Source organism: Sus scrofa, chromosome 2, assembly GCF_054392235.1.
Source record: "Sus scrofa isolate SSC_HxYL_T2T_F1_AM1 chromosome 2, Sscrofa_HxYL_maternal_Yorkshire_Landrace_v2.0, whole genome shotgun sequence".
Taxonomy (NCBI): domain Eukaryota; kingdom Metazoa; phylum Chordata; class Mammalia; order Artiodactyla; family Suidae; genus Sus; species Sus scrofa.
This window is the reverse complement of record NC_139384.1, coordinates 89813669-89829006: the sequence shown is the minus strand read 5'-3', so window position 1 is coordinate 89829006 and position 15338 is coordinate 89813669. Positions and strand designations below refer to the sequence as shown.

Below are 15338 nucleotides of genomic sequence, written 5' to 3'. Positions count from 1 at the left end.
CTAGCCTGGGAACCTCCATATGCCGTGGAGCGGCCCAAAGAAATAGCAAAAAGACAAAAAAAACCAAAAACTCTTACCTTTCATTTTGTTACTCTTATTTCCTTTGTGTGTGTGTGCTGTTTTGTTTTTTAATTTTGGGGGGGCTGCGCCAGGGCATACAGTGACAACGCTAGATCCTTAACCAATAGGCCACCAGGGAACTCCTCTCTTGTGTGTGTTCAATCTTTCCTTTCTGTCTCTGTTTTCCCTTAACTTTTGCAATATGATCATATATAAATGTAAACATTTTCTAACTATACAAAAATCTATCATCCTGCTATTAACTATTCAGTAACCAAGGACATACCTTATTCTGCCCCAGCTGTCCATGTCAAGAATGAAGCTCTAGCCATGCCCCCTAAGAGGGTGAGCGGCTGTTCCCTCTTCTCTGTTCAGTTTGTATCCTATTTGCAGCTGCCCTCTAAAGCTCCTTCCATTGTTGAACGTTTTCCCAGCTCCCACCTGTCTCAATCACTGTTTTGAATATTTTCTTTGACGTCTTGAAAATCTTGCTGTCCAGGGAGAGCCTGCCCCTCCCAGGACTAGCTAGCCAGTTCTTAGGGACAGAAAAGAGGGCATACCTTTTAAACATAAACCAACTGATTCCTCCAACCACCCCCTTTATTGAATCCTCACACACCAAGCCAATATGTCTCTGCCCTAAATCATCCCAGGGCCAGGTACCAGGAAGCTGGAGACCACACCTGCCCAAACCTGCCGGAAGTATTCAAACTGACCAGTCCCAGGCTATTTACTCTGCCCTGCCTTGCCTCTCCTGTGGAAACCCCAATAAAAGCTGTGGCTCAGACCTTCCCCTGCTCCTTTCTGCCTCCCAACAGAACCTGGTGCTTCTCCACGTGGCCCTGAACAGGGCAGCCTGCCCTTCCCTCAAGAAGTGTAGGTGATGAGTTCTTTCAATGGCACTGACGTCTCTGGGTGATGACATTTGGTCACCTCCATAAATCAAAATCCCACAGGCACAGGGGAGACACGGGCGTCTTTGTTTTGAAGGATTTGGTTGCGTATTTGGAACCTGAGCAGACTCCAGATGTGGCCTGGCCTCCCTGCCAGGCTGAAGCTGAGCCAGACTCTTCCCTGCCCCCTGCTGCTTCCTTCACCTGGGGCTTCGGTCCTACTGAAATCACGTGCATGGAGAGACTGCCAACTGCCCTGCCCCCACCTCCTCCTGGGGGCCCCCAGCACCCCACCAGGCTTTCTGCCAGGCATCCTGAAGATGCTCACTCCTCAAGAAGGTAAGAAAAGAGGCAGCCCCCAGGACACCTGCAATCAATCTCATCTACACAAACTCCAGAGGCTTCCAGGTGTTTCTAGAGGCAGAGGCAGGTCTGCACTCATGTTACTACTGTATGCTGGGTATGCCCCACGGCTGTTTCTTGGGACAGCCTAAGATTGAAGCCAAGGATGTGACAGTAACAGAAGACACAGCAGGGCATTTCTACAAAGAGCCAAACCAACTGGATCCAAGGTGGGCTACTCTATTGATCACGTGTAAGCTGTCCGATGCCCAGCAGAGTGCAGGGAGATGAGGTGGAGGGTTGCGGGATGTTGGGGGGAGGGAGATGGGAGGGAGTTGGGGGCAGGAAACGACATCTGCTGAGACCCACCCTGATCCAGGTGTCTTTTGCAGCACTTTGCATGCTCAACCTCGGTGGAGCCTCCCAACACCCAGGAAGCCGAGGCCCTGAGTGGTGGCTGGCCCTGCTCCTGTCCCCACAGTGCTGGCCTCCAGGCACTCACCCTGCAGTCCCCGCGCACACAGAGGCTGAAGGCGTCCTTGTAGGAGCAGCGCGTGCCATCGTGTACCATGCGCTTCATGGACACCACCTCCCCAGTCTCCTTGGACTCGCAGTAGAGGTGGCATCTCTCCTTAGCTGGAAGGGAAGCAGCGGGGTGTTGGCAAGGACAGCCGGCAGCACCGCTCACTTTGCCAGCAGCTTCTTTCCCAAGTCCACTCAAGAGAAGCACCTTGTTAAGGAGAAACTCCCAACCCCTAGGGTCTTCTCACGGTTCACCCGCCCTCCTCCTCCCACGGGGGCAGGGGTGGTGGTGGAAGAGAAAGGGGAAAGGTGGGAATCAGGCAGGTGCCTGGAGTCCTCTCTGCGACCCTGGTGCATGGGACTGAGCTTCTCCCAACCGAGCCAGCCTGTTGTTGGTACCAGGTTGCAGATCCCCAGACCCCCCCCCCCCAGGGGAAAGGCAAATGGGTGTTTGCCAGGTTTCTTCCCGAAGACCCTCTTCAGCCAACCTTCTCTGAAACCCCCAGATGCCCCTTGATTCAGTTTCCTGTCCCTGGCACCTTCCCTTCTCAGCAGTTATCTCAGAAATCACTAAAACAGAAATTCTTACTTGATTTTCTGCCAGACCACAGCCTCCCCCTGAGAAGGGGACCCTGTCTGCTCTGGCACTCCCTCCCTGCACGTCCCTGTGGGGCTTTCAACAGGCTGGTGTGACACACATGGGTGCCGGATACAGTAGGGCAGGCCCAAGTACCCACCCCCCGCCCCCCTGCCCAATGCGCGGAAGGAACAGAAACTGTTTCTCCATCATAAGGTGGGAGGAGAACTCACATGAAATATAAACACTCTCATGCCTGAAGCTACCAGACTTTTCAGTTCCAGGAGCCAACAAATTTCTTTTGATGCTTAAGCCAGTTCAACTCACTTGGAACTGAGAGTTCCCACCGAAAGAGGAGAGGTTAGATGTCACCCAATTCTTTGGTCGACTCCACCAACGTCCCCCTCGGCGCAACTCCAGCCTTGTCCACTGGGTGGCTGCAGGAGCCTGGGATCAGTTGCACCCTGCCTTCTCCCCTGCTGCCAGGCCTGGGGTGGGTGGGGGCGTTGTCTCAGGCTCTTCTGAGACTCTAGTTCTGCTATAAGCCCTCAACCCAGGAGTGGGTCCCGGCAGCCACCCCGCCCGGGTGGGCTCTGCTGGCAGCCCGGTGTGTCCATGTAAGTGGCCCAGAGAGCCCCGGCCAGTCTGCTGAGCGCCCACATCCCCTGGGGCTCACCATCCCGGTGCTCGTGGGGAAGCCAGTGGTGCTGGGCGTCACCGTGCTCGAAGTACAGGTCCCACTGTCGGCACTGCTCCTCGCGGAAGTCGGCCAGGGCGTCAGGGCAGTCCTGGGAGTTGCAGAGCTGGAAATCGTAGGCAAGGCCTGAACAGGTGCGGCCTCCATTGGCTGGGCTGGAGGAGAAAGCAGAGAGGCCTTGCAGCTCGGTGCCAGCACTCGGGGGCCACTTGTGGGAGGGAATCCCTGAGCCTTGGGGGAGGGGTGGGGGGCAGCTCTACCTGCAGGACATGGGCAATCCCCAGGCTCCAGAGCCTTGGAGCATCAGGTCTAGAAGGGGCTGGTAATCCTCCCTCGAGGGCCCTGGAAAGGGAGCATCTACTCAGCTCTGTGCACCCCCACCCCACCCGTCCTGTCGCTGTGGCTGCGAACTGACAGTGAGCTGCAACTGGATGTTTATGCTCTGCTGCGCCTCCTGCCACCAACCCCATGGGGGAGGGGCCAGGTGAATTCCTCCTACAGCCGGGCAGGGCCTGGGCCTCACACAGGGTGGGAACTCAGAGAAACTGTCAAGCAGTGGAGCCCGGTTGCTAGTGTTCCTCACAAGGCTGGGGCACAATAGACACGCCAGCCCCTGGCTCTGCTCCGTCTTGAGAAAACTCGGGCTGCATTTCTGTAATTTCCTCACTTGGCTGAGAGCAGTACCAGTCCACAAAGCACTAACCCCACAGCAAAAGCACCTGGCTGGTGGCCAGCAGAAGGCTCTGGCAGGCAGGGTGATGGGCTGGGGCAGGAGCTGGGGGGCTTCAGTGTCGCCACCTGCCAGGCATGGCAGAGCCAAGTGGAACCCGAGGCCCGCCTGAGACCTGGGCAAAAGTCATGCTCTGCCTGCGATGAGGGCTGTATCGTTTAGCACAGCAGAGAGGACAGTGGAAGGAGCTGGCTTCCAAGAGGCCCCTTGAATGGTGCTGTGTTCTCAGGGGAAGTTGGTAGAAATAACGAACTGAGAAATTGGTGGAGAAAGAGCCACAGGGCCTCAGTATTTGGTGGGGACCATGCAAGAAAAGGTGGCTTTTGAGATTTACACCAGAGGAACTGATGGGACCACAGACCAATGACAACACCCACAAGGGTGTTGCCAGGAGGGGCTGCAGGCCGTGGTGTAGGTGTGGGGAGCACAGGCTCTTGGGCAGAGGGAAACTGCAGGAAGGGGCCGGGCTGTCGCTGGAGTCCCTGGCCAGCCCAGGCAGGAGCCACACAGATTTGAACAGAAATTCATGAGAATTCCAAAAGAGAGTGTGAGCTGGAGAATTCAGGAGAGGCTGGGGAGGAAGAGAAAGTGAAGCGCTCAAGTTCGCGCTGTAGATTGCAGTTTCATTCATTGCAAGGAGAGGGCACGGTGAAGACCACAGAGGGAGCTCAACCCAGCGAGCACCGGTTGTGGGGGAGCAGCTGGGAACTCTGGGGTCTTCATGCTGTCCCCATTGTCCCGGGAAAACGCAGGGAGCAGTAACTAAAGATGGGGAGGGGCAGTGTGAGGCTCAGCCGTGGTCTCCAGGAGGATGCATGAAAGGGGAGGCCCCTGGCACTGCAGACAAAGAGGCTGTGCGGGGTCTGTGAACCCCAACATGCTCCGGGCACTGCAGCTGTGCCCCCATGGCTGTGCGTGAGACTGGTGAAAATGAACCCTGGCCAGAGCTCCGTGTGGCACATCTGGTCACTGACGTGGAGTGAGGGCTGGCACTAGCCAGGGGTTGGCTACTCTCTGAGCCTAACAGTGTTTGTGAATAGATGGGCTCACAGGCAGGCCTGGCAGTTCTGCTCACGTCATTGCTGCCCCTGTCCCTTGCTGCCACCAAGGCGGCTGGGCCAACCAGTGGGGTAAAAAATTCCCTAGAGTGGGCAGGTGGGGACAGACAGAACAGAGCCCCTCGGGTCCCCCAAGCCTGCATGATCTCCCAGGGCTGGACCTGGGGGTAAGTGTGCTGGACCCAGCATCAGGCATGAGGAGTCAGGGCCTGGTCAGCTCGGGCCCGGGGGAGGGGCGGGGGAGGCATGATCTACTCTTCCTGCTGTGCGCCCTGGACCCGAGTTACTCCTCAGTGCGTTGAAGGCACAGCAGAGACTGATCCCCTGTGCTGAGTGCTTGCTGCATGCCGGGCGCTGCACCTGAGATGGGAACTGGCAGTCCTTGCCCAGCACCCCGTAGCCTCTGAGCGTCTGACTTCCTGTCTTGTAGATCTCAAAGCAAGTTTAATAGCCTGAGGGGTGCCTGAGGGGAGCCAGGGGAGCTCTGAGGCTGGCCCAGGGCATGGGGCCTGCACGAGCAGCAGGAGAAGTAGCGTGGGTGGAGGAGGAAGTCCAGCACGCCCACAGGCAGCCTCTGCAGGCTGTCTCTCCTCTGGGCAGGTGGGCAAGGGTGGCATGTGGCTGACTCTGCCTCTCACCTGATTGCAAACAGCTGCTCCCCTGCCCATGCTCCTGGTACCCTCGGGCCTAACAGAACCCTCCTCTTTTTTTTTTTTTTCTTTTTTAAATATCTTATGGCCCCACCTGCAGCATTTGGAAGTTCCCTGGCCAGGGATTTAATCCCAGCCACAGCTGCGGCAATGCCAGATCCTTTAACCCACTGTGCCTGGCTGAGGATCAAACCCACGCCTCTGCAGCAACCCGAGCTGCTGCAGTTGGATTTTTTTTTCTTTCTTTCTTTTTGTCTTTTCCATATGCACCTGTGGCATATGGAAGTTCCCAGGCTAGGGGTCGGATTGGAGCTGTAATTGCCAGCCTACACACAGCCACAGCAATGCGGGATCCGAGCCACATCTGTGACCTACACCACATCTCACAGCAATGCTGGATCCTTAATCCACTGAGCAAGGCCAGGGATTGAACCCATGTCCTCCTGGTGACTAGTCAGTTCATTACTGCTGAGCCATGGCGGGGACTCCTGCAGTTGGATTCTTAACCCACTGCGCCACAGGGGGCACTGGAGAGAGCCCCTGTCTTTATGCCCAGTGCCCCACCTTCTGTCCTTGACACCCTCCACCAAGAAGAGCAGAGCAGGTTGTGTCTGGAGTAGGATGTGGGCCAGGAGCGGGGAATGACCCCAGACGGTCCGGTGAGGGGACCAGCTTTCCAAGGCTCCAGGGCTGACTCTGCTCCCAGCAGCCTGTGTGGCGTGAGCCCTCCCCGAAGTCTCAGCCCCCTCCCAGGGAAGGTGAGATGGGCCTGGGCTGCCTGCCCTCACACCCTCTCCAGAACTGAGGTCTGCAGAGGCCTTGGAGGATAGGGTGGGCTGGCGAGGGGCCTTGGAGGCTGCAGCTGCCACCCAGGAAGGCTGGAACATATCAGAGCCAACTCACTGTGGATTGTCGCACTGGCGGGTCCTGAACTTCACACCCGTGCCGCAGGTGCGGGAGCAGGAGCCGAAGGGACTCCAGGCGCCCCAGTTGCCGTCTCGTTTGAGGATGTCAGGTGTCAGCCAGATGCAGTGTCCTTTAAAGCAGTGCTGAAAGGCACAAGGTCACATGCCCCCGCTCTTCAGCCTGGAGCGCCCGTGATGACTACCAGGCCCTGGAGGCACAGGGAGCTCGGACCCCACTCACCCCTAGAAGCTCAGGGCCTGGTCGGGTGTTGGTCCACCCAGCTCCCCCGACCACTATCCTCTGCGCCTTGTTCCACCTACTCTGTCCATCAGCCAGCGCCCGCCCCACACCTTCATCTGCGGCGTGAAGCCACCAGCCAGCCTGGTGACACAGGGCCATTTATAAAGATGTAAGCAGCACATCAAGGCAGGGACTCAAGAGACATATAAGATCTACTTAAGTAAAAAAGCAATTTAGTTCTCGTTGTGGCTCAGCGGTAATGAATCTGACTAGTGTACATGGGGACACAGGTTCAATCCCTGGCCTGGCTCAGTGGGCTAAGGATCTGGCGTTGCTATGAGCTGTGGTGTAGGTCACAGACGTGGCTCAGATCCTTCTTTCCTGTGGCTGTGGTGCAGGCCGGCGGCTACAGCTCCGATTGGACCCCTAGCCTGGGAACCTCCATATGCCACAAGTGTGGCCATAAAAAGAATAAATAAATATATACATACATACATAAATAATTTGGAACAACAAGGACTGACTGTATAGCACAGGGAACTGTATTCAGTATATTCAATATCTTACAATAACGTATAATGGAAAAGAATCTGAAAAAGAATGTATACACACATATATTCTTTAGTGGTCATACTGCCCTGTGCTTTGTTAATTTTAAAGCTGTTTCATTATAAAAGGTCATTAAAAGCAAGAACGATTATTTCCTCAACAATAGATTAAGACTGTTTTTAAAGCATCTGCCTTTTCTACCAAAGTTCCATATATATATACATACATATATATACACACGCATTCTGAATCACTTTGCTGTACACCTGAAACTAACATGATATTGTAAATGAACTATATTTCTTTTTTTAAATTTATTTAAAGGAGTTTATTCTCCAGATAGGAAGGCTACGAAGTTAGAAATTTTTACCACCACGTTTAATAATCCTCGATTCTCCAAAATAGCCACTGGCTTTTCCCACTCAGCACAGACACTCAGGTTCCACAAGCACCTTGTGAAACTGATGCAATCAGAACCACCATGCCTTCTCAGGAGAGCCCATGGTCAGTCTTTTTTAAAAGGCTTTGCATTCTCTCTCTCTTTAAATTTTTTAAAAATTTGTTCTGCTTTTTAGGGCAGCACCTGTGGCATAAGGAGGTTGCCAGGCCAGGGATCTAATCAGAGCTGTAGCCGCCAGCCTACACCACAACCACAGCAACACAAGATCCAAGCTGTGTCTCTGACCTTCACCACAGCTCACGGCAACTCCGGATCCTGAACCCACTGAGCAAGGCCAGGGAACCTGCAACCTCATGGTTCCTAGTCGGATTCATTTCTGCTGCGCCATGACGGGAACTCCCTTATCCTCTTGTCTTAACCACTCCAGGGCCAGGTACCAGATGACTAGGGGCAGCCCCTATACCCTAGAGCCCACTGAAATCACTGATGCTAGCCAATCCTAAGACCGCTTTCCTGGCCTTGCTGTTCCTTTCTGCAGGTGCTGCGGTTCTCGACCACCTCTGCTCTCCAACCCATCCTGGCATTTCCTTGTGTGGCCCTCCTGTGGCTCCTCCCTTTGGGATTTGTGAGGAACAAACCGTCTTTTCAATGGCAATCATCCCCATGGGTTGGACTTACTACTTCTCAATTTCTCTAGTAATACACTATATATATTTTTTTCCTTTCTCAGCCACACCTACGGCCTGTGGAAGTTCCCAGGCCAGGGACTGAATCGAAGCCGAGGCTTCCACATATGCTGCAGCTGCGGCAACGCCAGATCCTTAACCCACTGTGCTGGGCTGGAACTCAAACCGGGGCGGCCACAAAGACAAGCCAGATCATTAATTCACTGCACCACAGGGGGAATTCCAACACTGTATTTTTTTTTTTTTTTTGTCTTTTTGCTATTTCTTTGGGCCGTCCCCGCGGCATATGAAGGTTCCCAGGCTAGGGGTCGAATCGGAGCCGCAGCCACTGGCCTACGCCAGAGCCACAGCAACGTGGGATCCGAGCCACGTCTGCAACCTACACCACAGCTCACGGCAACGCCGGATCGTTAACCCACTGAGCAAGGCCAGGGATCGAACCCCCAACCTCATGGTTCCTAGTCGGATTCGTTAACCACTGCGCCACGACGGGAACTCCCCCAACACTGTATTTTAAACAATAGAGTTGAATTAATGCATTCTGCTCCTCACATCTACCCTCCCTGGCCCTCCTCGCCTTGCGCCCACTCAGTGAGGGCCCCGCCCTGGAGTGCTGGTCCTATTTCTTTCCATTCTTCAGGCTTTGGTTGGGGTCACTGACCTGGAAGGTCCTCTGAGCTCCCGACAGGCCACTCCCCATCCCTTCCCTCAGCACTGAGTCACGGCTGCCCTGTCATATTCACAGCTGTCCCCCATAGACAGTGAGGTCTCTTGGAGGCAGCGTGGGCCTGACACCCAGACAGGTGGATGAACACATGAGTGCATGAATGAATGAATGAATGAATACCGAGCTGAGGTGATGAATCGGCTTAGTCCTCAGGTCCACTGCCCACATCTTTGTCCAAGAGCACAAGCTCACCGCCCCCCTCAAACTCTTGATTCATAGAAAGGTGTGTACCCACTGGCCAGATCCTCACCACTTCATCTCACTGAGGCCCAGGGCTCTGCACCCTGCCCTCCCTGCCCTACAGTGTGCAGCCCAGGCAGACAGTGAATGAGCCGTGAAACCGAAGGGCACAGAGCGGAAGCTGCTCAACTATGGTTCTGCTCTCTTCTCTCCAGGTCACGTCTGCTGATGGACTATAGCTACCCCGTTGCATCTCTGGGAGATGGTGGGTACAGAAGACTGTATGCAGAGGTATAACCTGGTGATGGACGCCAAGATGGGGGAGCACGCTTGGGATGGCCCACGGCGGACAAGGAGCCCGGGCAGAGCCTGAGAGCTGTGCCACCCCTGCCCTGGGGGCTTTGGGGTGAGGGCAGAGAGGGACGGAGAGGGCCACCTGAGTGTGGCGCAGCCTGGGTCCCTGAGATGAGCTGCTATTTCTCCAACCTGCCCAGATCTTCCCCCTGCTCTGTCCTCGCCTCTCTCCTAGCCCCTGTGGCTGTTCTTGCAGGAAAGGAAGAGATAAAGGAAGATTGCTTTCCAAATATAAGATTGTACTGTGTTAGGTAAGATACTGAAATATACAAGCACACACAGGCAGAGGGTTCTCATCCATCGACCCTGGGAGGGACCCTCCCTCATCTCTCTCCACACATGGGATATCCCTGATCTAGTTGAGCTTTCTGCCTGTGCTCCCTGTGAACCCAGGCAGGCTGAGCTAAGCCCTAGCTCCACCTCCTCAATCAGCACAACCGTATTTTCCAATACATAAAATGATGGGGTTTTTACTGGGCTAAATGAATGAAAGGTCCTGCTGCCAAAGAGTGAAGGGCCATTGCCAGGTCAGTGCTTTCTGTGAGAAAGGGGACTTTAGCCATATCTGCCCACCTTCCACACCAGACCCCCCCCCCACCGCCCCCCACACTCCTCCTGCCCAGGAAAAAGGGGCCAGTCACCTGGGGGGTCAGGCACTCTTTGGCCCACATTTGGTCAGTGGCTAGGGTTCCTGCATGAGGGCCAGTCCCACACCCCTGAGCAAGCACACCTGCACAGGGTCTGCTCTCACTCTACCCATCCTCTCCCCACCCAGGGCTGGACTAGGAGGGATAGACAGCCTGGGGTAGGAAGACATCCTGAGCTAGTCTCATTCTCCAGCTCAGTTTTTTTTTTTTTTTTTTTTTTTTTTTTGTGGCTGTGCCAGTGGCAAATGGAAGTTCCCGAACCAGGGATCAAACCTGCACTACAAAAATGACCACACTGGATCCTTAACCTGCTGAGCCACCAGGGAACTCCTTCAGCTCAGCTTTTACTGAGCTCCCCAATGGAGTTAATGGCAAATGTTTGGGGGCATGCTGTACCCTCCATCGAGCTCCTGCAGGGAAGAGGGTTACGAGGTCCATTCTGGCATTACTAGGTTCCTGGAGAAATACTAAGAACATCTTATCTTCAAACTTGACAGTTCATTAAGTCAGAGGGCACAGCTAAACCACTTGGGGCACCTCTTCAAATACCGATTCCATGTCTTTAAACAAAAAAACACACAGAGGAATATTCACAGCAGCACTATTGACAAATATAAAAAGGTGGGAAAAACCCAAGTGTCCACCAAATGGTGAATGAATAAACAAACGTGTTATATCCATATCGTGGAATAGTATTTGGCCACAAAAAAGAACAAAGCACTTCAAGGTTCATCTAACACAGATGAACCTTGAAGATACTATGCTAAGAAGACAGACATAAAAGGAATATATCATTCCACTTATATGAAATTCCGGGTTAGGCAAATCCATAGAGACAGAAAGCAGATTAGTAGTTACCAGGAGCTGGAAAGAGAAGGGGAAGAGGGAGGAGACTGATTAATGAGGTCTCCATTTGGGGTGACAGAAAGTTCTGGAAACTAGATGGTAGTGGTGATGGTTGCACAACATTGTGAATGTACTAAACACCACTGAATTACACACTTTTTTGGGGTCTTTTTAGGGCTGCACCCACGGCATATGGAAGTTCCCAGGCTAGGGGTTGAATCGAACCTACAGCTGCCAGCCTACACCACAGCCACAGCCACATGGGATCCGATCCATGTCTGTGACCTACACTGAAGCTCACGGCAATGCTGGATCCTTAACCCACTGAGCAAGGCCAGGGATTGAACCCGTGTCCTCATGGATACTGGTCGGGATTGTTAACCAGTGAGCCACAGTGGGAGCTCCTGAATTACACACTTTTAAGTGGTCAAAGTAGTGAATTTTATGTTATGTGAATTTTACTCCATGTTTACAAATGAAAAACAAAAATAAAACAATTCTTGTTGTGAGCCACAGGGAAAATCCAAAAATAAAACAATTCTTTTTTTTTTTTTTTTTTTTTTTTGTCTTTTCTTGGGCCGCTCCCGCGGCATATGGAAGTTCCCAGGCTAGGGGCCTAATAGGAGCTGAAGCCGCTGGCCTACACCAGGGCCACAGAAACGCTGGATCAGAGCCACGTCTGCAACCTACACCACAGCTCACGGCAACGCCGGATCGTTAACCCACTGAGCAAGGCCAGGGATCGAACCTGCAACCTCATGGTTCCTAGTCGGATTCGTTAACCACTGCGCCACGACGGGAACTCCCTAAAAATAAAACAATTCTTAATCCTTATCCCAAACTAAAACCTTCAGGGTGGACCAGGAAATACATATCTTTAAGAAGCTCCACCAGGGACAAGAATAAAGCAGAATTTCATGCCTGTGGTGGAGGAACCTCAGGCAGGCCCTCGTGGTTACGGTGCCTCTCTAGACCTGATGTTGGGGTACACAGCACGCTCTCCCAGGTCTCGCCCAGTGCTGCTCATCTGGGTGGCTTGGGTGGGCTGAACCCCCACTGGGTGCTATCCCACGTTCAAGCTCATCTGCATAAGCCAGGCCCCCAGCAAGCGATTGGCCAAGGATTGGACATGTGATTTCATTTGAACCAGTAAGAATCAGGCTCGGAGTTTGTGCTGGAAGGCTGGGGGAATGAGAAGCTTTTCTTTCTGCTCCTTATACCAAAAGGTGGGAAATGGGCTTGGGGCAGCAGGCAGGTGCTAGTGGGTGGCCATCCAGCTACCTCCAGAGCCAAGTCTGCCCACCAGGAGGCAAAGGCCATGGCACAGAAGATGGAGAGGCCAAGCTTAATGCTGGGCCTGGGGATCCAGTGGCCACCAGAACGTGGGCCTCAAGGTGAGGTGACCCAGTCACCCACAGTGTACAGAGTGGACCAAAGGCTGCTGGAACCCTAAACCTGGTTCTCAGAGGAGGGCATTCTGAGGGGGAGCTTGAAGCACAGCAAGGAGTTCTGAGACACCAGGTTCCCTCCAACAGAAGAAAGTGCTTGGAAGTTCAGGGGCAGAGACTCTGGAGTGTGGAGTGCGGGGTTACTAGAAAGGAGGCAGGGGTCGCCCGAGAAGGCCCCCAGCCCTACTCCGAGGGCCCTGTGGGGCCTGTCCCTGGAGATCTCTGTCACAGTGCCTGCCCTCTGCCCGACTCACCTTGCCAGGTGCACACATGGTCCCGTCCAGAGGGGGCCCCTTCTTGGTCTTGCAAAAGTAGGGGTTATCAGGGTGGCTGCACCACAGCTGCTTGCAGGGGTCGAAGGTCCGAAACTGGAAGAGAGCACCAGCAGCTAGCCAGTTCACCTCCCACTTCGGGGACCCTCCAGGGTGCCAACCTGTCATCCAGTGTCCTCCTACACAGCTGCAGAGCCAGGAAGGACTCGGCTGCCCATGACAGGCCTGTGTGGTGCCCAGAACTCTGTGTGATTCTGGGGCTGTGAGAACCTTGAGTATACAGCACGGTGCTTCATGACCTTCATGGGGGCTGCTTGGCCTCCCCAGCCTCCAGCCTCCAGCCTTGGTGGCTGCACCTCTCATGGAGCCTGAACCGAAAGCTGGGCACCAGTGTACTTGGCGTAAAGGCTGGATGGCATCCCTCTGGCCCAGATGGGAGGGGCTGTCATACCAGCGGTTCTCCTGTTGAACACTCCGCCACCTGAATCCCTCCCGGAGCCCTCCCCTCTGCTCCAGTAAGTCCTCTGGACTTCTGTTTCCGTCCTCATGGCCCTTCCTCCATAACTTCGTCCCGCTGAAACTCAGATCTGGCTATGCCACTCCCCTTTCCAGAGCGCTCCATCCCAGTGAGTCACCGTGCTAAGAATCAAGCCCACTCTGTTCCTTAGGCCATTGTGCAAGGGGCTGGACTACCTGCATCAACACCCAAGTCCACCACTTGCTCCTGTGTGGCCTTGGGCTGGTTACCCAACCTCTATGGGTCCCAGTTTCCTCATCTATAAAAGGGGACTGCTTTGTTTACTTCCTTTTTTGCAGTTGAGATGAGCACAGAGCAAACACTAACCATCACTAAAGCCCCTGCCACTCACGGGGTGAGCCTCGATCGGCAGACACACTCAGTTCTGATAAGCGACAGCTCTGTCCTGGCACTGGACACTGGGGAACAACTGCTTGCTATGTTGCCTCTGCTTGCTGTGTTGCTTGCTATGTTGCTTTACCTCTAAGCCTTCGCACATGTCGTCCCTGACTTCTGGAATGCCTCCTCCTCCCACTTAGCCACTTTATACCTCACTTACTCCGGGAAGCCCTCACATGGATCTCATTAGGTCCCCCCCCAATCCCTTGCTGATCTCCAGGTCATAGTCCTTGTCACCTGTGTGCTCCCTGCCCTGGACCATGTCTAGATGAGCCAGGAGGGCACTGGGTACCAACTAGGTCAGGAGCGACGGGCGTGGAAGGAGATGCTGCCATTTTGGGGGGCTGCTCCACCCTGTCCTCGGGAGTCACCCCAACATCAGCTACCTCCCAGAAGCCAGGCAGGTCCGGGGCAGGCTTCCCCCAGTCCCCAGAGGTGTCCCGGGCTCTGACACTCACCGCAGTGCACATCATGTAGCCCAGGCCGAAGTCGAAGCGGCACTGCTCGTTCATGGAGTAGTGCAGCCCAGGGAGCTGGGGCAGCGCCGGCCAGTCATGGGCGAAGGGGTCATCTCGCAGGCAGTCATAGGAGCTGTGAGGGGACACAGGGGCGCCACAAGCTGCCTTCAGTGAGGCTGGCCATCCAGCCCATGAGGCAGCCGAGGCCCCTCATGGAGCCTCGGGGAGGGGGTCTTGCCTGCATCAACAACAGGATCTCCTCTAACCGACCTGAAGTGCTCTCCCCACCCCCCACCTTTTTTTTTTTTTTTTTGTCTTTTTAGGGCCACACCCGTGGCAGATGGAGGTTCCCAGGCTAGGGGTCTAATTGGAGCTACAGCTGCCAGCCTACACCACAGCCACAGCAACACAGGATCTGAGCCTCGTCTGCAAACTACACCACAGCTCACGGCAACGCTGGATCCTTAACCCACTGAGTGAGGCCAGGGATCGAACCGGCAATCTCATGATGCCTAGTCAGATTTGTTTCCGCTGTGCTACAATGGGAACTCCAGCCCCCAGCTCCTCCCCTACACTCCTGGCTGGAGGACCCAGGTCTGAGGGCTCAGGTGCCCTCCTAGAGCTGAGTCTGGCACTTTGGGGTTGTCCTTGGGAGATGGGGGGTGGTACTCACTGCAGGTAGCGGCTCAGCTCCTGCTGGCTGCAGCGGGACCAGTGGAAGCGGTGGAAGGCTGCCTGCACCAGCGGTGCCATGATGCTGCCCAGCCGCACCTCGTCGCCGCAGCGGTTGCCCTGCCCGTCATGCTCCATGCCCAGCCTGTGCGGGGAGCCAAGGCAGCCTTGCTGGACCCTCACCTGGTTGCACTCACCCGTCAGCTCCACTCCGCCGAGACGCTGGAGGGCACCCTCAACCACCCGCAGCTGGCTCCCACCACCACCCCAGACCTTAGCTGGCCTGGTCTGTCCTGGGCCAGGCGGTACCTATTTTCTACCAGCTAGATTCTTAAAGCCAGGGGATTCTGGGGTGACAGCATCCAGCAGAAGCCCCCTCAGGTATCCGGTCCCCAAGGTGGAGCACTGCTGCATGAGAATGCAGTGGAGGCCGAGGTGCCCTCTCCATACCCAGCAGCCCTGCAAGTTTTTCCATCAATGCTTAGACAGCTCCAAGATTTAGGTGGCG

At 54.8% G+C, this 15338-nt stretch overlaps 1 protein-coding gene across 4 annotated transcripts in view; it reads right to left on the bottom strand.

Annotated features, from left to right (window-relative positions):
* The window catches only part of ADAMTS2 (ADAM metallopeptidase with thrombospondin type 1 motif 2), a 223945-nt gene that overhangs the window by 26488 nt on the left and 182119 nt on the right, over window positions 1-15338 (bottom strand). For all 4 annotated transcript variants that reach the window (XR_014837944.1, XM_021084334.2, XM_085013617.1 and 1 more), the window contains 6 exons: window positions 14832-14975; window positions 14159-14291; window positions 12767-12880; window positions 6433-6578; window positions 3071-3246; window positions 1798-1931 (listed from right to left, as the gene is read on the bottom strand). Coding sequence is in view for 3 of the 4 variants with exons in the window: in XM_021084334.2 (XP_020939993.1) it covers window positions 1798-1931; window positions 3071-3246; window positions 6433-6578; window positions 12767-12880; window positions 14159-14291; window positions 14832-14975 (847 nt within the window). In the remaining variant the exon portion in view is untranslated. The remainder of the gene's footprint in view (window positions 1-1797; window positions 1932-3070; window positions 3247-6432; window positions 6579-12766; window positions 12881-14158; window positions 14292-14831; window positions 14976-15338) is intronic.